This window comes from Engraulis encrasicolus, chromosome 21, assembly GCF_034702125.1.
Source record: "Engraulis encrasicolus isolate BLACKSEA-1 chromosome 21, IST_EnEncr_1.0, whole genome shotgun sequence".
NCBI classification, from domain to species: domain Eukaryota; kingdom Metazoa; phylum Chordata; class Actinopteri; order Clupeiformes; family Engraulidae; genus Engraulis; species Engraulis encrasicolus.
Window position 1 is genome coordinate 12,750,767 of NC_085877.1, and position 25,354 is coordinate 12,776,120.

Genomic DNA, 25,354 nt, shown 5'->3' on the forward strand with positions numbered 1-25,354 from the left:
TTGATACTGAAAACGCGACCCCCGTGTTCATTCAGCAAAAGAAGAAAGTGATGTCAAGCGTGTAAAAGCCACGAATGGTGTAATACCCCACCTTCCAAGACATTGCTGATACTGCCCAGGCAAATATTTCACTATTTTTAAAACTCTCCCGCTGACGTCATGCGTTGCTCACTCAACTCTGGTACACAAAAGTGGCAATGATGTAATGTAATAGGGGTTTTCTCTCAGATATGATCACAGATCCTAAATGGATGTTTGTAATAGCCCATTTCCCCAGTAAGCCTCAAGTTACAGACATGGGATGGGTTGGCCCATGAAAGACAAAAAGGATTCTGACATCCAGAGCATGCTACCTGACATGAATATTGGGGATGGTCAGACGGCATGTAGGCCTTCTCTGTGATTCTAACTCAAGCAGAAGCTCTAACACCAGCATCGCTACCACAGCCACTCATAGGCTGAATATGTGTTGGATACTGAGACCATTCTCATCAAGGTTCGGGTGTCCGTATGATAGAGGAATGGGTTTATAAAACACTGTCAGAAAATCTATGTATGCCCCCACAACACATTCAGACAGAGGAAAAAGCGGTACACAGCCAGGCAGAGGTGTGTAAAGTAGGAGTAAACTGATGATGTAGGCATGATGTTACATTGTTGTTACACCAGTTATTTCACTGTACCTAATGAGGGTTTTACTTTTACTTTATACACCTCTGCAGACAGGTTTTGAGACCTCTTCGAAATGTATGGATCAAGGTGTGCAAAAGAAAAGTGTGGAGAGGTCCTGTTATTGACATGTTACACTTGCATTTACATACAGAGCAGTATACTATGAAGCTGGTTCAGTAGTAGACAAGGTTAAGTTAACCTTGTTGTAGAGGTAAATCATCTAATAGAAAAGCCTGGAGGCCTCATTTTCTTATCTAAATGATGCCTGCGGGTATATATTTTAGCAGGTTTACTGTATCACTTGTAGGTTAACTAAGCCTGGTTCATCACTTAACCATGTTCTTAGTATACCCCCCTGGACTGTCTTTTGTCAACAGCTATGGCAGGGCCCCCACAAAGGTCAAAGGTTACATTGACTGTATGACAAGATGCTGTGCTTGTTACCATTATAGGCGTTGTTTTGCTGTGCTTAGATTAGTTTCATTTACTCTGGCACAAACCTTCACCCAACCATGTGCATGACTATCACAGTCAGTGTGAAGCTTGTTTAGGCTGTAAAAAAACATGAAAACATGCAGCACTTCTTGATGACATAGCTTTAAATCAATGAAATGTCACATAAGACTATGAGGATTTAGAAACACACACACACACACACACACACACACACACACACACACACACACACACACACACACACACACACACACACACACACACACACACACACACACACACACACACACACACACTTGTCATTTGTCCATAAAAATCAAGTAATGTCTTACAGATATTCTGGCTATCTAGCAGCACATAGATATGTAGATCCATCTGTAGCCACTGCATAGTATACTATTGCCTGTGGATTATAGAAAACAGTAAGTAAAAGTCTATTCTTTTCTATTCTGACTCTTTCTTGTTATTTTTATCTTTTTATGTGAAGCACATTGAATTAGACTTGTGTCTGAAGTGCACTATACAAATAAACTTGACTTGACTTCACTGACTACTCATCAATGCACCCTGTTCAGATTGGGAGGGTTATCAGTCATAATGGCATCCTGTCAACATTTACAAAGTGGCAACATTATGATTATTTATGGATTATACATGTGCAATGCATACTGTACATTTTGTATTGCACAGGCATTCTCAAACTGTGGGCCGGGGCCTGCTTGTGAGACCCAAAGTGGTTTCAAGTTAGCCAGCCTGTGCCCTCCTAGTGATGCAACACCTTCAGTGTTCCTTCCAGTCAGGCCAAGAGCAATACAAACATTTTTTCTAAGATCCCGAAAAAACGGGAACTCCTCCTACTTTGTCGGGAAGCAAACAACCATTTGCAAACTAAGGGAGGCGGGTCAACCATGAAGTTTGGGAAATGTTAATTGTTATACTCTTGGTCAGACCAAGTCTCGAAGAGACTTGAAAGTCGATGATAATCAGGCTAGTTCCAAGTAAGCCCTGAAATCATTTTCTAAAATTGTGAATAATATTTGTTGCTGTTGACTATTCATTTGAGTTGTATTGTTCTTTGGGCCGTAAGAGGGCCCCAAACATAGTATGGGAAACTTTCAAGTGGGCCCCAAGTTGGAAAATGTTCTAAGCACTCCAAAATGATTTAACAATTGTACAAAGAACACAATAAATAAATGGATAAATAAATAATATGCTCACTCACCAATGCCACACAGATTGGGCGTCTGGTTATTGGCCACAACGGCATCCTGTCCACCCCCGCGGTGTCCTGCATCATCAGGAAGATCAAGGCCATCGGGGGCATCATTCTCACCGCCAGCCGCAACCCCGGGGGCCCCGCCGGAGACTTCGGCATCAAGTTCAACGTCGCCAATGGAGGTAGGAATTGCATTGGGAAAAGTATTGAGATAACCACACATTGTAAGTTTTACTACTATGGATATTGATATTACTGGTGACCTACACTTTGCCAATGGAGTAGGAAGGTACTGCAATGGGCACAGTTTGTAGATAACATTACATTACACTTAGCTGACACTTTTATTCCAAACAACTTGATATTTTACAGGGTGTTGGTTATGGTCCCTAGAGCAATGTGCGGATAGGTGCCTTGCTTAAGGGTACTTCAGCCGTGGGTGTGGGTGTAGGTGTAGGGAGAGATAACCCCTTAGTGCCCTTATAACCCCTTATAACCCCAACCCCTTATAACTTTCCTTTCATCAAAATTGTAATGACTTTGTCTTAATCTGTTACTTAAGGCTCTCAGTACTGCCATAGCAATGTTGTTATGATGTAGTTGAGTATTTTCAGCAAATAGTGAACAGGCCTGCCGATGACCCCATCTGCACTAAGAGGCTACAGGTGGGATTCGAACTTGCAACCCTCTGAACTTGAGACCACCTCCCTGACCATTAAGCCACAGTTGCCCTATACATCACAAATTGTAAATTTTGCTGCTATGGATATTGATATTGCTGGGGACTTTAGGTTCTCTCCATTATCCTAACTCCTCTTGTTCTCTCCTCCATGGATATAATGAAGCCTCAGCACTACAAAAAACACTCAATTATTGGTCTACATTTATGCTCTCCTATTGTGTTTATATTACACTTTAAACTACTGTATTTTTACATTTTCTCAGGGGACAAACCTCCACACCCCCTGCATCTTTAACATCTCTGTTAAACCCCCCAAATCTTTTGGAACCTTTCAATGCCATTAAGGGGGGGCGTTCTTGTTGTCTGGCCCAGGGGCCCATGGATTCACAATTCGTCCCTGACTATACACATTTCCATTAAAAATATCATTCATCATGTCGCATGCCAGAGGAACATTTTGTTTGTTTTGACAGTCTTTCAGGAACAGATATGATCTTTTATTGAAGCAAGTTCAGATAAACATATTAGTTGTCCACTGGGTTTTATTTCTCCTGACAGACACAAATTAAACTGTTGCGAGGAGTAGTTATTAGATTAGATTCAACTTTATTACACAAGTATGAATGTGGAGTAACAAAATGCCATTCATCATCTAATGCAGGGGTGGGGAACCTATGTCTGGTGAGCCGTTTGCGGCCCCTGAGGCCGTTTTATCCGGCCCCCGAGACAATTTCAATGTTATGCAGCATCACATGAAATATGACATATTTTGTAAAGGAATGTTAGAAATTACATTTCCAATACAATTAAGTTACATTCAGGGGACCTAGAGAAGGTGGGGTCTGTCTGAAAGGTGGCTACATTTAATAAAGGCCTAAATTGCATGGGGAAATCCTGATTTGTGTTCATATTATTGCCCTCTGAGGACTTTTATGGCCCTTGTAGGAATTTGAAGTGGCCCTTCGAATGAAAAAGGTTCCCCACCCATGATCTAATGAGAGGAGCACTATGTGCTGAGTGCTTTGTTTCGTAATGCCATGAACATAATTCTCAATATTGCAATTCTGCTGTTATGATATTGATGCTGGATGCCGCGTATACGCTGCATTGACCTAGGCAACTAGACGGACACAGACAGAGCATTCAGGCTCATTTCATGTTTTTATGTGCTTTGGAGGCTGAGATGTGTAGGTTTTCATATAGGCTGGGATGATCTTTTCCCAAAAAAGGACTTAGGCATTTAGCAGGCATTTTTTGCAGTTGCCTTAGGCTAAAATTGGTTCATTTCCCACCTGTGTCCTTGCCTGTGTTTGGTCCCCAGGTCCTTCCCCAGACACAGTCATAGACACGATCCACCAGGTGAGCCGGACTCTGGAGGAGTACGCCATATGTCCAGACCTGCACATCGACCTCTCCAGACTGGGCCGCCAGGAGTTCGATCTGGAGAACAAGTTTAAACCCTTCCGAGGTACTCCTCCTCTGCTACACTCCTTAGCCCAGGGGTGCTCAATACGTCAATCGCGGTTGACCAGTTGATCGCGAAGGCAGTATTGGTAGATCGTAGGACATAAAAAAATTAAAATAAAAGAAATAAAAAGTTCCCTGATACCCCGAATCTGACAGGCTAACTTCAGGCGTCTACACTAAATACCATAAACACAACGACGTCTTCAGATAAGGAGGATAACTGTCAGTGTCAAGCGCCACACTCAACAAACTCATAAGTCATAACATCCGAGCACAAAAAAATAGGACGGCACGAGACGTTTGCAGATACCGTGCGCTATATGTTCAGTTAGTACAGGCAGCGTCACCGCTCAAAAGAAACAGCCAGAGAAGAAAACAACAGCCCGAACATCGGCAATCCCCTGCTTTTTTTTTTTTTGCAATGCTCTGAGAAGGGCAGGCAGGATGCAACTCCCGCATTGAGCGTGGAGTTGGCTACTTCGATTAGATTTCATAGGCACTGTCTGTTTAAAACTGCCTGTTTAACCTGAGTGCAGGCGCGTCTTTTCAAATGGTCTGCTCAGCGCGGCCGCTTGACAGAGAGCGCGCTTTTCTGTTCATTCAGTAGATGTCTCCTTGTTTATTTTTTGGAACTTGGGATGTCTGTAACGTCCACGAAGACAATATCCACGTGAAAACGCCAAACGCCCGCAAACCGCTGTTCTGCCTACTTCTCACAGTGGCATTAAAAAAGTCCTCCATGAAATCCCAAACCAACATCACTTCAAATAGGTGACAGCAAGCATGCACACATGAAATAACACTTCAGGGAGGGAGAAAATCGCTCTGCCCTCATATTAAAGTGAAAAGGGGATTACATAAAATCTGTCCAGAAACCAAGAGGGCACATAATTAAGTCTTCATTAATATTAGGCCTATGTTCATTTATGAAAATTAAATTTATCATAAACTTGATACTAGGCCTACAGTAGGTCTCCCTTTGAGATCAAAAACAGGCGTAATTTACAGTAGGCCTAAAGAGGTTGTTATTCACCGCTGATTCACCTTTCATTATTGATGTGTATTCATACAAATACATTCTCATATTGTGTTAAAATTGCATTTCTAACAGCTGTATTTTCAAATTTTCATCGCGGAGAAACCCCCGAACCCCTGGTAGATCTTTTTCACACACCCATTTCAATAAGTAGCTCACATGATGAAAAAGTCTGAGCACCCCTGCAGTAGACTATGCTGCCAATACATGGGCACTGTATAAAGCCAGACGTTTCTTGAGACAAAATATTATGCCTTTTCCAATCCTCACAAAGTAAGATTCATCAGTAGTAGGCTTATATTTCACATTTACACCTTCCAAAGTACTCGAGTGAAGTACTGTATTCTCTGCTGCCAACACATCAGTACTGTACAACGCCAAAGGGCAGTAACTCTGAATTTTGTGTATCTTTGTCTTTAGAGAAAGTATCATGCAACTTCCTAACAAAGAAGTGAAGGATCGTCAGCAGTGTAGTAAACAGTTTAAACCTGTCTGAGGAACTCTTGTCCGAGAATTGCTCACCCTCCACCATCTATCAGTACAGTGACGGTCTGTTCTCCTCATTGTGCACTGTGTTTGTCCTCAGTTGAGATCGTGGACTCTGTGGAGGTGTACCTGAACATGCTGCGAGGGATTTTTGACTTTGGTGCCATCAAGAGTCTTCTGACAGGGCCAGACCAACTGAAGATCAAAGTAGATGCCATGAGTGGAGGTATTATACTTCTTAGATATACCAGTGATGCGGCCCTTCCGTGGCCAACCGGTGGGGCACTCGCCTGCCATGCGGCTGGCCCGGGTCGATTCCCGGCCCGGGTCCTTTGCCGACTCCTCCCCATCTCTCTCCCAATTCGCTTCCTGTCCACCTCTCACACTGTCCTGTCAAATAAAGTTGTAAAAGACCAAAAAAAAAAGATATACCAGTGATTCAGAGGTGTCAAAAGTAAAAGTAAAAGTAAATTCATGGTGTAAGTACACCACCAGCACCATTACGCCATTGTACCTAATGAGATAGATTATTTTACATTATCTGTGAATCTTGTATATATAATGGAAAGTAGCAGGTTCAAATAAAATAATTAAAAATGTGTCTATGCGTGTTCTGCTGTGTGTGTGTGTGTGCATGCGTGCGTGCGTGTGTGTTTCAGTGATGGGTCCTTATGTGAGGAGGATCCTGTGTGACGAGCTGGGGGCCCCGGCCAACTCGGCTATAAACTGCATCCCCCTGGAGGACTTTGGGGGCCAGTGCCCCGACCCCAACCTCACCTACGCCACCGCACTGGCAGATGCCATGAAGGGCGGAGAGTTTGGATTCGGAGCGGCCTTCGATGCAGATGGGGTAAGGTCACACTGCGCGTGCGTGCGTGCGTGCGTGCGTGCGTGCGTGTGTGAGAGAGAGAGAGAGAATATGAGCGTGTAGAGATGAGTAGAAAAACTAATACTAGAGGGACATTGAGGCACATGTGTATGTGTGTGCGCGCTTGTATGTACTGTACAATACGTATATGTAGATTTTTAGATTTTAATTGGAAAGGATAGCAGAGAATGACTGGAAATGAAGGAGGGAATGAGGCAAAAGAGGTTGGATCAGGACACCACACTCGAGGCGGACAGACCTGAACCCGGCCTCTCGATTTATTTCACAATACCCCAAAGCCTCAGCAACAGCAACTCCCCTACCCTCGACGAACCCCTCTGTACATCGCAGATGCACACACACACACCACTGGATAGCCATTTGTCATCACCGCATTTATTGTTTTAATCAGCGCCGGGGATTAAAGTCTGATTGTTTGCTGAGACTGTTCATCTGCCCCGGGTCGAGCGCTGTGCAATCAGCAAGTCACGATTCTCGTTTGGTCACGGTGGCCGCTGCCAATGGAAGCAGCAAGTAGTCGGGCGGCTGCCAGAAAAGCCTGAAATATCCTTCACTGGGGCCCGTGTTGCCAGATGTGACGGATGTTTTCTAGTCCCCATAAATGCTCAAAAACCACCAGGAGGCCCTACATCCTGGCCGATTTAAACTAAATGCTATTGTTTTGTATGGCCATGAATACACAGAAAAACATGCCCAATGCCTTTTTTTACCCACATATGGTCATTCTATGAAGCCCAGTCTGGCAACCCAGCACAGGGGCCTGCGGTCCCCAATATAATATAAGCAGTGTCTTTTGTTGATCCACGGACAAAATATGCGCAGATGAAAGCAATTTACAACAACTACAATAAATATGCTATTAGTTGCTTATAGTGCTCTCGTTTTAATGGATTAAATTGGATTCTCCATCATTGTAATGTCGTATGTTAAACACCAATCATGCTGCAATGTACTGTCTAGTTTTTATGGTGCTTATAGTGCTAAAACAAAAATAGCCTACAACACTAAACCATAAAAACTGATGGAAAAGGACCGTGTTGTTACAAGTGGGGCCAGCTCAGAGGATGGTCTAGGTCAGAATCACCTGGTTGATCCTGAGGTGCACCACTGACAGAAATACAAGTGATCTGCCTTTTGGAGGTTGGGGGGCCGGGGTTGGACGTTTTTTGTCACAATTTACCGTGGTCTGGTCCATGTTGACATTATCATCTACAAATGCTTGACGATCAAAAGTGTGTGACAATAATGTCCTGATGTGCTATAATATAGCCTTACCTGGAAAGGCAGCCGGAAGTTCTACATGCCCCTAGCTCCCCTGGAGCACCTCTCCCCCAAAATGTCCATGCACACCACTGGCAGGAATAACTAACCCTGGGCTGTTGCCTGGACCAGTATGAAGAATGTGGCAGGGGGACTGATGCATTACATTATACACAGTAACTGGCAGTTATTATAGGGTATTGGTTACAGTCCCTGGAACAATGTGGGGTTAGGTGCCTTGCTCAAGGGCACTTCAGCCATGGATGGAGCAAGGGATTTGTAAGGCTGGGGATTGAACCTGCAACCTTGTGATGACCAACTCCCTAACCTTTACACCACAGCTACTGGCAAAAGAGCCTGTAGGGAAAGCATGTAGCCCCACATTGCTCTAGCTACCTATACTTAAAAGGAACCTTTGCTTATAATAATTCATGGAATGCACTTGTAAGCAGGTGAAGTTTTATGATCTTGAATTCGCTGGTGTTCGAAGTTGGTATGCGGCACATGGCATAGCATTGTTGTAATGCCTTACGAGTGCATGAGTCATGAGTCAGAACAAATAGTTTACATACTACGTACTCTGCATACTTTACGTATGCATAAAAGCTTTTAAGAATGAATATAATCTTTTTTTATTATTGTTACCAGTTCCGCTCTTACAAATCCTTATTCCATGACTTCAGCTGGACATCTTTCATTCCATGGCCTGCTCTCTCTGTCTTCCTCTCCGTAGGACCGCTGTATGATCCTGGGCCAGAACGGCTTCTTCGTGAACCCCTCGGACTCTCTTGCCGTGGTGGCTGCCAACCTCTCCTGCATTCCCTACTTCCGCCAGACGGGCGTCAGGGGCTTTGCCCGCAGCATGCCCACCAGCACTGCTCTAGACAGGTAGGCCCATTCAGACGAATAGGGGACATGTTGGCTAACCATTACCTAATGGTTAAGGGGTTGATCTTGAGATCTTGAGACGGTTGCAGGTTCGAATCCCACTCTTAGCAGAAGGAAGAATGAGTGTTAGGTGTTTTGAGAACGGTTTGGACAACGGAACAGAGTATGGGACATGTGACTATTATACCAGTTAGTCAGTCAGACATGAGCACACGGCAACATGCTTTGCAGGCTTGAGAATAAAGAAAAACAATCTCAACGCTTCTTCAAATAGACAGTCCCGTGCAAGCAGGACAGGACAGAGGCAACGCAAAGAGTATAAAAAATGTTGGTGCAGCACAGCTGTCTTTTATCTTTTGTTCTGTTAATGCCGGTGCATATCAGTGACTAACGTTTTGATGCCAAACATCTTCCTTCTCCAATTCACTGTTCACTGCATTATTTGGAAGCTCTTGTCACTAACTTTCTTCTTGTACTTGGTACTAAGGGTGCTGTGTTGGGTTTTGCACCGCATTATAATTCACTTACAGTATTATTTCACTAATATGCTTACAGTTGCAGTTAAGTTCTGTTTTTCAGCAATAGTACTGAAGTATACTGTGTCATGATGTGTCAAAGACATGTTGTTGTCCTACTTCACAGCATTCAGTAGCAAAGCCTAGGGGAGAGGACAGGAAGGGAGCATCACATGACCTCGAAAAACATGTGCACAGGGACACAGTGTAACCTCACAGGACATCAGGCTCTGTAAAAAAGGGATTTGTTGGCCTGTTGCAGAAGACCTATACTGTTATCATGTGGAGTGAACTCCTCAGTTAACCCAGCGGTTCCCAAACTTTTTTCCCTGCGCACCCCCTTGTACATTTCAATGTGGTTCGCGCACCCCCTGAGCGAATATTTTGGTGTGCTGATGGCCTCGCAAGCATGGATTCACTGCGCATTTACTGCACATTATGCATATTCATTTTGGAGAATCCTCTTTTCCAATAGTCTAGGAGTAATACTACACTTCAGATGGACCCTTCCAGCATACAAGTCTAAAATACAATTAAAAACTACTTAATGTTTATCAATGCTGGATAAAAACTCACATATCCACTATGGCTCTATTCAGCTCACGCACCCCCTTATGTTAGGCCGCGCACCCCCAGGGGTGCACGCACCCCAGTTTGGGAAACCCTGAGTTAACCCATCAGTTGAAAGTAGTAAGAGATATGTGGATAAACTCCTTAAATAAATACGTCGGGCTGAGCATCTTCACTGAGCAACACACATACACAAGCTACAACTTGACTTAACTGATCTCAGTCAAAGCAACAACATGACTCGATTGAGTTGTGTTGACTCAACAAATATATTTTTCGCAGTTTGCAGTCTGGAGAGACATTATGTCACTCCACCCAGGACACATGTGGTCTTACGAGACAGCTGAAGGACAAATGATGATGATGATGATGTACCTGGAAAGACATTAAACAGTGATCGAATACACCGTTTAGGGCTGCAGGGAAAGAGACCACCCACCTTGCTTGCCTCAAGGCAGTTACAGAGGAATGTACGCTGGGGGGGGGGAAACAGAGTCAAACGGGTAACGCTTTTTGGCAAAGCCTGGAGAAATTATATTAGCAGACAACATCTGTGCAAAGGAGAACGAACAGAGTCATCTGCCAGATCTAGCTCCAGGAGTTCAGGGATTTGATTCCCTTGTATGTTGGTTCCCATGCATGCGTGCAGGGAAGCCGACGGGGAAGGGACATGGGGGTCATTTTACCCGGGCCCAGGGAGAGGGAGGCCCAATAATTGGGGCCCCCATTACATAGTATGTATTGAGTGGGGTTGCCTTTCAGATGGTTTTAACTGAGGACCCTGGCCCAGCCAAAGCTGTCAGTGATCCTGCATGCATGCAAAAAAGAAGAGGGGGGAGAAATTTATGGTTACGGTTATGGGAAACACATGGACAATGATTAAAGAGCGGATTGAAATATCCATCACAAAGATGGCGTAAATGCACGTCAATTTTTTTCTGTGTCCTTCCTTCCAACTACTATACACAATAGCATACAATGCCGAAAAAAATACACACAAGGGACCATAGAGAGACAATGTGCACACATTCTATTTATTAGCTAGAATGATTCAAACCACTCACATTTGACTGCCTCAGTGATTGCATATGCTAACCGTAGCCATATGGAGAAGGTCTGTACAAACATACAAAAAAAGACAGTTGTCTAGTGCGATACTTACACACGGGATAAATCTTTGCTAAAGAGCTTGCAGGGCTTTCAGATGCAACGCACGCACGCACGCACGCACGCACGCACACACGCACACACACACACACACACACACACACACACACACACCTGTAATGTCACACTGTATTAGAGAGTCCAGTTACACTGATTACTCACTATAATTGTGCGGGAGTGAACGAACATAAACAGCTTAATTTTTACATGTGCAGTTGGATTGCAGTTTTGCTATAATATAAATCATGATGTTGTTCAAGCATAAATTAAATGTAAATAATTGAATCAACATTGAGCATGTAATGTTTGTAGCCATAACAAGCCTGATTGTGTTTGATTACTATTATTACATCGCATTTGGCTGACGCTTTTTAACCAAATCGGCTTACAATCGAGGACATAATCAGCCAACATCTAGCACATACAAAGTGCACAGGAAATATATAGAACAACAAGTGCAGATGCTAAGTAGGGTTAGCGCAGGCTTAAGTAGAGTACACACACACATACACATCATGCCACAGAGCCTGGCCCGGGACTGGGGCAGCTCAAGCATTAGTGTAATATAACGTTTCTCAACGGGGGTGCTACAGCCCCACAGGGGGCGTTGGGAAGCCCTAGGGGGCGTTGAGAAGGATACAGCTGAGTGGGGGTGGGGCTTTGTTCCCATTGGGGGCATTAGTCTATTTTATTGTTCAATACTGAGGATGGGCGTTGGCAGGCTTAAGATGAGGTCAAGGGGACGTTGGTAGGCTTACAGTATGATGAGGTCAAGGGGGCGTTTGTTCAAAAAAGGTTGAGAACCACTGGTGTCACGAAAGAGAAGAGTCTTTACTTGCTTCTTGTAGGTTGAGAGAGATATACCTATATTCTTGCTGCCCCTGTTTGATGTGAGTGTCAGCATCCCTGTGGTTTTGGACTTTGGTTGGGATGTGTACTGGCATATTTGAGCTGTTTCAGATGCCGCATGGAATGGCACTTTTGGATTTTTTGGAGGATTATTTTATTACCTTGGCACCTGGCGAGCTCCGTCAGTCAGAAACAACTCCACAGCAGGGGGGTTGCTGTGGCACTCTGCACTATTACACCCATACTATATTCAGGCAGTTGCCATTGGAGACACAGGTTTGAGTATGGCCTGGGTCATAAAGAGAGAACTAAATTAACTTTTTTCATCACTGCCCAAAAATCGCTAGTAGAACTTCATCTAACTAGCCGAACACACACACTAACTAATGGGTCGAAGTGGCTGGTAAGTTGGTTTTCTACAAGCCGGAACTGACATTTCACCAGCATTTGGTTGGTTGGCTGGCGTTCATTTAGAGCCCTGGTCATAACAAACGAATAGTGTAGATATAACTTTGCCAGCAAGCCTGTTTGTATGATGGAGAGATTAAAAAACAACGACCTAGCCTAGCCAATCAATACCTTTAACACTGCCACAGCAAGTAGTATGCAGGATGGATACGACAGCTCTGACCTTGGGAGCAGGGCTCTAAATTAACACCAACCAACCAGACAAATGCTGGTGAAATTGCAGTTTGGTTGATAGGAAAGACCAACTTATTAACCACTTTGACCCATTAATGACTGTGTGTGGCTAGTGAGATTAACATCTACTAGCCGTTTTGGCTGGTGATAAAAAAATATAATAATAATACAGGGCGCTGCTTGTGAGTATACACCGCATTCCTGTATAGTTCCAAAGGGACGTTGGGAGCTTTCTGGAAGCAGCGGTGTGTAGCTCCCAAGCAAACGCTGATGTTCTCTCTTTCTAAATATGGGAAAAGATGGAGAGGAGTGGTGGGAAGGGAGGGGGGGGGGCACCATGCAGCTATTGCCCAGGCTAGGGATAGGATCCCCCTGCTGTGCGAACTGTACGCAGATCGTTTCGGAGATCGTTTCAGTTGTCCGAGGGGGCCCATTTATTCACATAACTTTCCTAATGACTCACAGGGGTCATGCAGAGAGAGAGGGAGAGAGAGAGAGAGAGAGAGGCAGAGAGAGAGGCAGAGAGAGAGGCAGAGAGAGACCAGGGGGAAGAATCAGACCAGAACATAATCATGGCTATACAATGATTGTTTAAATGGTTAGACAGCATGTCCTGCGTTTTTTTTTAGTACTTTACATACTTGGCACTTACTACATACTATATACTGTACTTGGTTAACTACTCTGTACACCAGTGGTTCTCAACCTCTTTTGATCAAACACTCCCTTGTCCCCATCATAAGCCTGCCAACGCCCCATCTTAGTATTAAAAAATAAAATAAAATAAAATAAAGCCCCCCAATGGCTATTGAGCACGCCCTCCCCCCCAGTTGTATCCTTCTCGACGACCCACTAGGGATCCTAACGCCCACTTGGGGGCTGTAGAGCCCCTGTTGAGAAACACTGCTCTACACAAATGCAGACAGGCATACAGACAGACAAACTCTCATACACGGACACATGCACACATGCACGCACAAACTAGATTATCAACATTCACCCCCTGCTGGAGGCACTAACTGTAGAGGACACACACACATACTGTACTCACACATACTGTACACACACGCACACACGCACACAAACACACACTCATGGACGAGGGGATGAGAGAGGGGGCCAGAACTAGGAGAGTGTTAGTGGACTCAGCCATTCAGTCCCCATACGCTCACACACACACAGACACGCGCGCACACGCACGCACGCACACACACACACACACACACACACACACACACACACACACACACACACACACACACACACACACACACACACACACACACACACACACACACACACACACACAAGGGGATGAGATTCATCCACTCAGCCCCTAGGAACAACACACACACACGCACACATGCACACACACACCCCACTCAGTCCCTATGAATAACAGAGTGAGCTCAGCTGTAGCCTTGACAAGGGAGAGAGAGGGGCCTTCTGGCTACTAAATATACCCAGTAATGTTATGTCACAACGGCTACAGTGAGTGAGTGAGTCGGTCTAACCTTTTCATGTGTGAATGAGTGTGAAGGAGAATTCCTGTCTCTGCTGCTCCGCCTGTGTGCTTTGATTGTGGTATGCCAGTTGGCCGATTGATTCTGTGTGGTCGTTAGCTTAGAGTACTTTAAATTCTTTGTTCGACCAGTGCATGTAAAGAAACTGGCAATGAAGCCGACTTTACTTGTATCGACTGCTGTGGATTTTGTGCTGACATTTTTGGCATTGATGTTTTGTTTATTTGCACATTTCTTTTTGTTTTGTAAGGCACAGAATACATCAATATAAGACAAACCCTGAATATATCATATAATATTGCGCGTAACAGTGTAAAACAGGAACTACTTGACTCTACTTGACTTCCCTTAAACATGCTATATAATGTAAACATCCTAGTATTTGAACATAAGCAAAAAGAAAGTTAAAAAAAACTTGGCACAAAAATTATATCCTATTATGGTGTTCTGATTTGAAATGTTCTGTCAGCACAGTTGTGCGTTCAACTACACCAGGGGTGGGGAACTTGTGTCTCGAGGGCTGTTTACGGTCCTTGAGGCCGTCTTGTATCATTTTAATGTTATGCAGTTTCCCATGAAATATATGTTTTGTAAACCAATCTTAGAAATTACATTTGCAATACATTTAATTTATATTTTCAGGGGACCTCGTGAAGGTGGGGTCTGTTGTATGGGTGGGCGCCTTCAATATAGGCCTAAAGTGCAGGGGGACACCCTGGTTTGTGTTCATAGTACGGCCCTTGGAGGACATTATAGTATTTGAAGTGGCCCCTCGAATGAAAAAGCTTCTCCACCCCTGAACTACACGACCTGGGCCTCGTTTCCCGATAACGATGGTTCTTAGCCTTACGTGTGTCGTTAACCAGTGATCCTACGAATGTTCTTAGATTTCCTACGACTGTTTCCCAAAGACACTCGTACATGAACGCGCGTGCACAGCCTCTAAGATCATTCGTAGCGTCGCTCTTAAGGATCGCTGTCCACATATGTGGTGCTGAAGTGTACTCGGAGTGAACTGCGCCGTCATCTGCTGCTAAACCATTTACAAAATGTAAGGCGTGTGTCAGTATCAAAAGTTGTTTTCTATAAGGGTGGGACTACATTTGTAGCAGTTTGCAACTATCGACAGGAGTTATTGTTGGCAAATGAAATAAAATGCACACACACAATGAAATCATGCAAAACTGCCAACTGACGGCAATAATGAGCTACGCCGTTAAGACCCAGATAAAGCGCGTGCACTTGGCTACTGCAGCTTAATATTTAAGAAGACAAGTAGGCTAGGCCTAGCCTGGTTCACACCAGACGTTGTGTGTGTAGCTTCGGCGCCCCCTGGCGGCGCAGAGCTACACACACTACCGTCTGGTACACAGCCATAGAGCACGCTCCGTCTCCAACCAGAAAATAGGCTGAGAATTTTTTGCTTCGGCACGGCCTCCTCACCAACAAATTCCTTCAAAAACCTTCCTGTTAATCTTTAAAGTCTTTAGTCTGTCTCTAATCTGTCTTGTGACTCCTCAATGTGAGTTACCGTTGATTTTGAAGCAATACATTCTCAGCCTATTTTCTGGTTGGAGACGGAGCGTGCTCTATGGCTGTGTACCAGACGGTAGTGTGTGTAGCTCTGCTCCGCCAGGGGGCGCCGAAGCTACACATACACCGTCTGGTGTGAACCAGGCTAGGCTAGGCCTAGTTGGAGTTCCAAATTGGGATGCGCAAAGTTACAACCTCAAGGCGTTCAAGGCTTGACAACTGTCGGGAGCACGTCAGCATGCTGTTATGAAAAACAATGTCCATCAAAATTGACACATCCCCTCTCTGCCTTTTTGTTATTGCTTAGCCTACTAGAGTCGGAATAGGGAGAGGAGCTTGGCACATGTGGTGAGCGGTGCGCAAAGTACCGCACGCTCAAGACTTTCACAACTGTGAGGACATTTTTGCACGGCAGTCTGCTGTTATTAAAACAAAAAATCTACACGAATCCCCATCGCTGCCTTTTTATTTTTTGTCATAGCTTAGGCCTACCCTTCGCCTACAACTATCATGTATTTTCGGCGTCGCCTTCCCTTTCTTAGGCTACTTGAAAATGAAAGAGGGTGCAACAACTCGCTGACCATTTTTCTTCAAAAAATATAAAATAAATAAAGTTTCGGAAGTGGCCCTCCGACATCAACACTCTTGTCTCTGGTTGCCGAAGAAGCCCCTTATTCATTTTGCCTTGTTCTTGTTCATGAAGTACCCACACAAATTATGATTGATCACAGTTTAATTATGCCCAGGTTTATCAAACACAGTCGAACTATTTTACTACCTGTAAAATATTTCCAAACACATTGTCATGGAATATGTAAGATACGTAATACGTGCATATCCCTCCGTTGTGTCTGAAGGTTAGCTGACGTCACCACGGTGTACGTAAGGCAGTCGAATACATGTAGTGATGGTGAGCACTTCAGTAAAAGTTGGCTGACACAACGGGATCCAAAGTGTGGACATTCCTTCTTATTTACTTTTATTACATGGTGTCAGAAACGTTTTCGGACCTACGATGCCGAAGTTCAACCCACCCGACAGTTTTTGCTTCGAAAGACCCGCTGAATGGAGTGACTGGAAGAAACGCTTCATGCGCTACCGGACGGCTACGAAGCTAGACAAAGAAGAGCAGGTGATTCAGGTTAGCACCCTCATCTATGCCCTGGGTGGGGAAGCAGAGAACATATACGGATCGTTTACTTTCGACAATGTGGATGATTGTGATACTTTTGACATAGTTCTGGGCAAGTTCGATGCATACTTCATACCCAAACGTAACGTAATTCACGAGAGAGCCCGCTTTCATCAGCGAATACAAAGCGCGGGGGAGAAGGCAGAGGCATATATTCGCGCCCTTTATGAACTCTCTGAGCACTGCGAATTCGGACCTAATCGTGATGAAAACATTAGAGACCGGCTAGTGGTGGGCATCAGGGATAAAGAGCTCTCCCGAAAACTACAGCTCATGGAAGATCTCACATTAGAAATGGCAGTGCAGGAGGTCAGACAAGAGGAGGAGGTGAAAGCTCAAGTTAGCTTGCAAGGTGGCGAAGCAGCGTGCTCCGTAGAGGAGGTCGCACGGGGGCTCAGAAAGTTCAAAATGGAGTCGCGTGTACAGCGCAACGACACTGAACATCAGACCAGACACTACGATCGCGGCAATACTTGCGGTAGGTGTGGGAAAATGATGCACAAGAGGAAAGAGCTTTGCCCAGCAGTTAAGTCCACATGCCATAAATGTAACAGAGCTGGACACTGGGAAAGAATGTGCAAAAGTAAGGTGGTAAACGAAGTCTGCGAGCACGAAGATGATGACGATGAAGCTTACAGTGTAGCCCACTTTCTAGGCTCAGTTAAGAGCACAACGTCAAGTAGCAGCGAACAGTGGACTGTCAAGCTGAACATACACAATACACCAGTCAGCTTCAAGATAGACACTGGCGCAGATGTGTGCATTATGAGTGAAGAGACGTTTAATACGCTCAAAGGGGTGACACAACTTCACCCTTCAAGGGCCATGCTCTGTAGCCCAGGAGGCAAACTGAACTGCATCGGCCAATTTACAGCGAGCACTGTGCACAAACGCAGACGGCACTCATTCGCTGTGTATGTTGTGAGGGGAGAGAGTGTGAGCAACCTTCTTGAGCAGAGAGACCAGCACAGGCAATGAAGCTCGTTAAAAGAATACATGAAGTCAGCAGTGCAAGGGTAGAGCTTGGTTTGCTGAGAACACAGCCAGTGCGAATTGAGCTTCAAGATGATGCAAAACCCTATGCCATCCCCCTCATGAAGCGGGTGAAACAAGAGCTTGACAGGATGGAGGCCACAGGCGTCATAGAAAAAGTGACTGTGCCCACGGAGTGGTGCGCCCCTATGGTGCCCGCTCCCAAGAAATCAGGCCAGATGCGCATCTGTGTCGACCTGAGAAAGTTAAACAAAAATGTTAAGAGAGAGAGGTTCATTCTGCCAACAGCTGAAGAGATCACAGCAGAGCTGAGTGGGTCCACTGTGTTCTCCTCACTGGACGCCGCGTCAGGGTTCTGGCAAATACCACTGGACGAGGGAAGCCAGCGACTCACCACGTTCATCACGCCTTTTGCCAGGTACTGTTTCAAGCGCCTTCCCTTTGGGATATCCAGTGCCCCAGAAATATTCCAAAGAAAGATGGTGGAGACCCTGGAAGGCCTACCGGGCACTGCAGTGTTTATGGACGACATAATAGTGCATGGGGAAAACATGGCAGAGCACGACGACCGCCTTCAGAAAGTGCTGGAGCGCCTGGAGACAGCAGGGCTCATGCTGAATATGGAAAAGTGTGCACTGAGGCAGCAAAGACTACACTTCCTGGGCCACGAAAATAGACGCAGAGGGCACACGACCGGACCCAGCCAAGGTGTCTGCAATTAATAAGTTAGAACCGCCAAGCAACGTTGCCGAGCTAAAAAGAGTGTTGGGCATGGTAAACTACTTGGGGAAATATATCCCCAACCTGGCCTCAGTGGGACAGCCCCTGTACGAACTTTTGAAATCAAAGTCCTCCTGGACTTGGGGTCCAGCGCAGCAGACAGCGTTCCAGCGCATCAAAGAGCTCCTTACGACCCCACCTACCCTGGCGTTCTATGACGTTGACAAACCCACAGCCGTCTCGGCAGACGCAAGCAGTTACGGCATCGGGGGTGTACTAATGCAACAGCACAGTGAAGGGTGGAAGCCAGTTGCCTACTGCTCACGGCGTCTCGGCGAGGCAGAAACCAGGTACGCCCAGATCGAAAAAGAATGCCTGGCGAGCGTCTGGGCCTGTGAACGGTTTGGGAAGTACTTACAAGGCCTAGAGGGGTTTAGGTTAATCACAGACCACAAACCTCTCGTCCCACTGATGAACTCTAAAGACCTGGATACCGTCCCCATTCGCTGCCAGAGGCTACTAATGCGACTGATGAGGTTCAATCCCACCGCCGAGTACGCACCAAGGAAAACCCTCGTCATGTCGGACACTCTATCCAGGAGTCCTATTGGTGGCACACCAGAGGCGGGCGACATGAATGCAGATTTCGAATGCTACGTGGCATCCATCATCGACAACATGCCAGCCACAGATCGGAGAATGGACCAAATCAGAGCCGCCACCGCTGCAGACGACACGCTACAAGTCGTGGCCCGATACATACAGTCGGGGTGGCCCGATCACGCGAGCCAGGCTCACCCCACTGTCCAGCGAGTACTACTCTATGAGAGGTGAACTGTCAGTCCTACCAGGGCCTAGTGGTCAGAGGCAATAGGATAGTAATTCCGGAGAAACTAAGAGCTGACATAATAGAACGCATCCACGACGGTCATCAGGGGTTGACTAAATGCCGTGACAGAGCGAACGCCTCCGTCTGGTGGCCGGGCATCTCAGCCAAAATCAAAGAGAGAGTCCTGAACTGCGACCATTGCAGAGAGCATCGCAGGGCCCAGTCAAGGGAGCCCCTGGTGTCCACGCCTCTTCCAGACAGGCCATGGAAAAGAATAGGAATTGACTTGTGTGAACACAACAAACAGAGCTACCTTGTCATTTCTGATTACTATTCCAGATTTATCGAAATCCTGCACATGCCCACCACCACCAGCTCCCAGGTAGCCACAAAATTGAAAGGCACCTTTGCCCGTTATGGCATAGCAGATGAAGTGATCAGCGACAATGGGCCCCAATTTTCTAGTGAGGAGTTCAAAGACTTGGCTCGAGAACTAGACTTCACACATGTCACATCCAGCCCACATCACCCTCAGGGGAACGGGCACGCTGAAAGAGCAGTGCAAATTGCAAAAAGCATCCTGAAACAAAAAGACCCCGTCTTAGCTCTGATGTGTTACAGAGCCACTCCATGCAGTAGCACAGGGGTGAGCCCAGCCGAACTCCTGATGGGTCGTAAGATCCGCACCACATTGCCATCCATAGACCGAAACCTGCAGCCCAAGTGGCCCAGCAAGCAGGTAGTTGCAGCCAAAGACGCAGCGGAGAAAAAGAAACAAGCACACTACTACAACCAGCGCCATGGCGTGAGAGATCTCCCGCCACTACGACCGGGGGACCGTGTCCTCACTCGACTGGACAGCCAGAAGTCTTGGACCACCCCAGCCTCGGTGGCCGCGGAGACCGTCACACCACGGTCATACATCATCGAGACGGACCAGGGAGCAACACATCGGCGCAACCGTCGCCACCTTCAGGTGGTACCCGTTGCAGAGTCACCAGCGTCGGGTGCACAGAGCCCTGCACCAGAGCGCCAGCCGGCGAGTCCAGCACAGCCTGTGGACTCTTCTGCGGCCGGCAGTGTCGGCACTGCTACTGAAGGCCCGATACTGACCAGGGCCTCGTTTCCCAATAACGATGGTTCTTAGCCTTACGTGTGTCGTTAACCAGTGATCCTACGAATGTTCTTAGATTTCCTACGACTGTTTCCCAAAGACACTCGTACATGAACGCGCGTGCACAGCCTCTAAGATCATTCGTAGCGTCGCTCTTAAGGATCGCTGTCCACATATGTGGTGCTGAAGTGTCCTCGGAGTGAACTGCGCCGTCATGCTGCTAAACCATTTACAAAATGTAAGGCGTGTGTCAGTATCAAAAGTTGTTTTCTATAAGGGTGGGACTACATTTGTAGCAGTTTGCAACTATCGACAGGAGTTATTGTTGGCAAATGAAATAAAATGCACACACACAATGAAATCATGCAAAACTCCCAACTGACGGTAATAATGAGCTACGCCGTTAAGACCCAGATAAAGCGCGTGCACTTGGCTACTGCAGCTTAATATTTAAGAAGACAAGTAGGCCTAGGCCTAGTTGGAGTTCCAAATTGGGATGCGCAAAGTTACAACCTCAAGGCGTTCAAGGCTTGACAACTGTCGGGAGCACGTCAGCATGCTGTTATGAAAAACAATGTCCATCAAAATTGACACATTCCCTCGCTGCCTTTCTGTTATTGCTTAGCCTACTAGAGTCGGAATAGGAGAGGAGCTTGGTGGTGAGCGGTGCGCAAAGTACCGCGCGCTCAAGACTTTCACAACTGTGAGGACATTTTTTGCACGGCAGTCTGCTGTTATTAAAACAAAAAAATCTACACGAATCCCCATCGCTGCCTTTTTAATTTTTGTCACTTACCCTTCGCCTATAGACTACTATCATGTAATTTTCGGCGTCGCCTTCCCTTTCTTAGGCTACTTGAAAATGAAAGAGGGTGCAACAACTCGCTGACCATTTTTCTTCAAAAAATATAAAATAAATTAAGTTTCGGAAGTGGCCTTCCGACATGAACACCTTGTCTCTGGTTGCCGAAAGCCCCTTATTCATTTTGCCTTGTTCTTGTTCATGAAGCACCACACAGAATTATGATTGATCACAGTTTAATTATGCCCAGGTTTATCAAACACAGTCGAACTATTTTACTACCTGTAAAATATTTCCAAACACATTACTTTTATTTTATAGGCCTACACATCCACAATTAATTTTACCTTCTTATTTTCATTGCAGTGTCAACTGTGCTGCCATGATATTTAGGCTACACTCCCGTCTTAAAACATCAACTTGAAGCGCAAGTTTCCTCTTTTCCTATGGGTGTCTCCACTGTGCCATGCCTCTCGCGTCTTAAAACAGCAATCTTATGCGCAGGTTTCTTCTTTTCCCTTCATATCCTGTGGGTGTCTCCACTGTGCCATGCCGCTACGATCAATCTTAGCGCGTTAAGACTACTCTAGACCACTCGTGGATTGCTCTTAGAGTTACGTGTCAACCTGCGATGGTTCTTTGCTAAGTTGGCTTTGGGAAACGCTCCGTGAGCTCTACGATGGTGTTACGTGTGAACTTAAGTAGCACGTAGCGTTAAGTAGTACTTAAGGCCCTTTCGGAAACGAGGCCCAGGGCGGGCAGAGCGAGCAGGCCGGTCCAGAGACTGGACTTGTGAACGGTAATTTCAAAAAAAAAAAAAAAAAAGAGGGGGAGAAGTGGTAAGGTGAGTTCAAGAATTAACCTGAAAAGAGTTCCAGAATGTACTGAATATGATTCCCTGTGTACATGTGAAAAGAGTTCCAGAATGTACACTGATTAATGTGATTCCCTGTGTGTATGTGAAAAGAGTTCCAGAATGTACACTGATTAATGTGATTTCCTGTGTATATGTGAAAAGAGTTCCAGATTGTACACTGATTAATGTGATTCCCTGTGTGTATGTGAAAAGAGTTCCAGAATGTACACTGATTAATGTGATTTCATGTGTATATGTGAAAAGAGTTCCAGAATGTACACCAATGAATATGATTGTGTTGCTTACTGTTAACAGAAGAAAGTTTTAGCAGCATGTTCTCCAAGGCTACGGTAAAGTAACAATGGGAGATAAATTCAGTATCATTTAATACACTGCAGTCTGCGTTTAGACACTGCAACAGTTATGTTTGGTTAAACATCAGTGTTACTTTTCATTATAGTCCTGTTTAAATTCTTAAGTTACACAGTAAATGGGATAGCATCTATAAATGTGACGCCCAAGGTTAATACTGTAAAAGAACTTTAAAAGGGGGAGATGTCATGGAATATGTATGTTACGTAATACGTATCCCTGCGTTGTGTCTGAAGGTTAGCTGACGTCACCACGGTGTACGTAAGGCAGTTGAATACATGTAGTGATGGTGAGCACTTCAGTAAATGTTGGCTGACACAACGGGATCCAAAGTGTGGACATTCCTTCTTATTTACTTTTATTACACACATTACTTTTATTTTATAGGCCTACACATCCACAATTAATGTTACCTTCTTATTTTCGTTGCAGTGTCAACTGTGCTGCCATGATATTTAGGCTACACTCCCGTCTTAAAACATCAACTTGAAGCGCAAGTTTCCTATTTTCCTATGGGTGTCTCCACTGTGCCATGCCTCTCGCGTCTTAAAACAGCAATCTTATGCGCAGGTTTCTTCTTTTCCCTTCATATCCTGTGGGTGTCTCCACTGTGCCATGCCGCTACGATCAATCTTAGCGCGTTAAGACTACTCTAGACCACTCGTGGATTGCTCTTAAGGGGGATTCATACTTGGCGTGACTGGAGTTACGTGTCAACCTGCGATGGTTCTTTGCTAAGTTGGCTTTGGGAAACGCTCCGTGAGCTCTACGATGGTGTTACGTGTGAACTTAAGTAGCACGTAGCGTTAAGTAGTACTTAAGGCCCTTTCGGAAACGAGGCCATGGCTAGTAGAAGAGACAATGTAGAAGAGCTTTTAGTGTGCTGGTTTCAGCATATCCAACTGCCATATCGTATTCTGGCTCCCCATTAAAGGGAGAGACCTGACAAAGTCATCAGATTAGGGCGATGTTTCTCAACCTTTTTTTGTCTTGCGTACCCTAGCTTTTTTGTCATACACACTGGGTAGGGTACCCCATCTTTATCTCTTCCTCTATCCCAATGTGACCCAATGTGAAGCTGACTCTGGATTGATCAAGTTTGTGGTGGGTTAAGTTCTTAGTGTTTTTCAGTAACAATACTGTATACTACCTCGTTAGGTACAATGTTGTAAATGGTCTAACAGCTATGTAATATCATGTGCTAGTGTTATACACCATGAATTTACTTTTACTTTTACTTTTGAAACCTCGGGATTGATGACATCAACAAGGGTGTTTAGTTGTTGGCAACAGAACTTCTTTTAGGAGATTGAGTACATTTGGTCTCCTCCACTGACCTGTTTCTTCAGTTTTAATTCTCATGTGGGGATCAAAAGGTATTCATCTCTGGCTGGAGAGTTGACCCGTCTCTAGAGACTGGTCTCTGGAGAATGGGCCTGACCAGTTGTCAAAAGAAGCCCAATTTTAACAATGGTCATCTGTGCTATTTCACCACTTGTCACTCGAACCCGCCACCTACCTGTCAGCGCTCCAGTTCAGGAATGGGAGGCACAGCACGATACCAGTTATATGCCAAACTCTGCTAGTTGGCATCCGTTACACTCTCTCCCCTAAACCTCACTCCCATTCCGGGTCTACAGCCCCAGTGTAACTGAGGTGATCCTGTGCTTGTTTGACACTCTGGGCTCGAACCCGCTACCTACCTATCAATGCTCCAGTTTAGAAATGGGAGTCACGCCACGATACCGCTGAGCGAAAGGTCCAGATTGATAACACAGCGCTACCAGTACTTTAAGAGGATTCAGGTGGAAGGTTTACTAATGTTCTACGCTAAAGTCTAGCTATCCATTACAGAGGCCTAAGCTCGAAAATGATGCCCAGCAGTGGTGCATACATGTGTGCGTGTGTCTGTGCATCTGTGCCTGTTAATGGCTCTGATATCTTAAGGTGCGTGTGTGTGTGCGTGTGCATGTACTAGTGGTGACTCGGGAGGATCATGGCAAGGCCAGCGAGTGGATAAATGCCGGTAGTAAATTGCTCCTTAAAATAGAAGATTACCTCAGGGGAAGTGGAGGTGTCTAAAGAGAACTTGTCACTATGTACTGTACCCAAACCGCTCTTCAGACTAGTAGGCTATACATTACAGCAGTGCAATAAGGCTTAGGCTAAAGCAGGCCTACCAAGGGGGAATGGAATGGAAAATGAATTGATGAATGAATGGAAAAATTAATGGAAGTGGAACAAATGTTGCCATGTAAAATGAACAAGACAAAAACTTATTGAACTACATTCAATTTGAAGAAAAGAAAATGTACCATATATATTATATTATCTTATATTATATTATATTATGTTGTTATGTCATATTTAGCAGATGCTTTTATCCAAAGCAACTCACAAGAGAAGACAACATAATCAAAGTTTTGTCTCCCCTTTTCTCATCTTTTTGCCTGTCTATTCTACTACTGGATGGGAAAGCTCCTCGTTACATTGACATTTTGCAGATGGTTTCATGAGAAGGGAGTCACAAAACAGGACATAGACAAATTCGACATAGGACATAGACAAATTTGTTCAAGCTCGTTAAGGGTTATACCCTATACAGAAAGTGTATTTAAAGTGCAA

General features: G+C 45.2%; 1 protein-coding gene across 1 annotated transcript in view; it reads left to right on the plus strand.

Moving 5' to 3' along the window:
• Nucleotides 1–25,354, plus strand: part of pgm5 (phosphoglucomutase 5) — a 52,134-nt gene that overhangs the window by 2,144 nt on the left and 24,636 nt on the right. Inside the window, exons 2-6 of the mRNA XM_063186212.1 lie at nucleotides 2,364–2,526; nucleotides 4,348–4,494; nucleotides 6,116–6,241; nucleotides 6,675–6,865; nucleotides 8,898–9,052. Of these exons, the coding sequence (XP_063042282.1) occupies nucleotides 2,364–2,526; nucleotides 4,348–4,494; nucleotides 6,116–6,241; nucleotides 6,675–6,865; nucleotides 8,898–9,052 (782 nt within the window). The remainder of the gene's footprint in view (nucleotides 1–2,363; nucleotides 2,527–4,347; nucleotides 4,495–6,115; nucleotides 6,242–6,674; nucleotides 6,866–8,897; nucleotides 9,053–25,354) is intronic.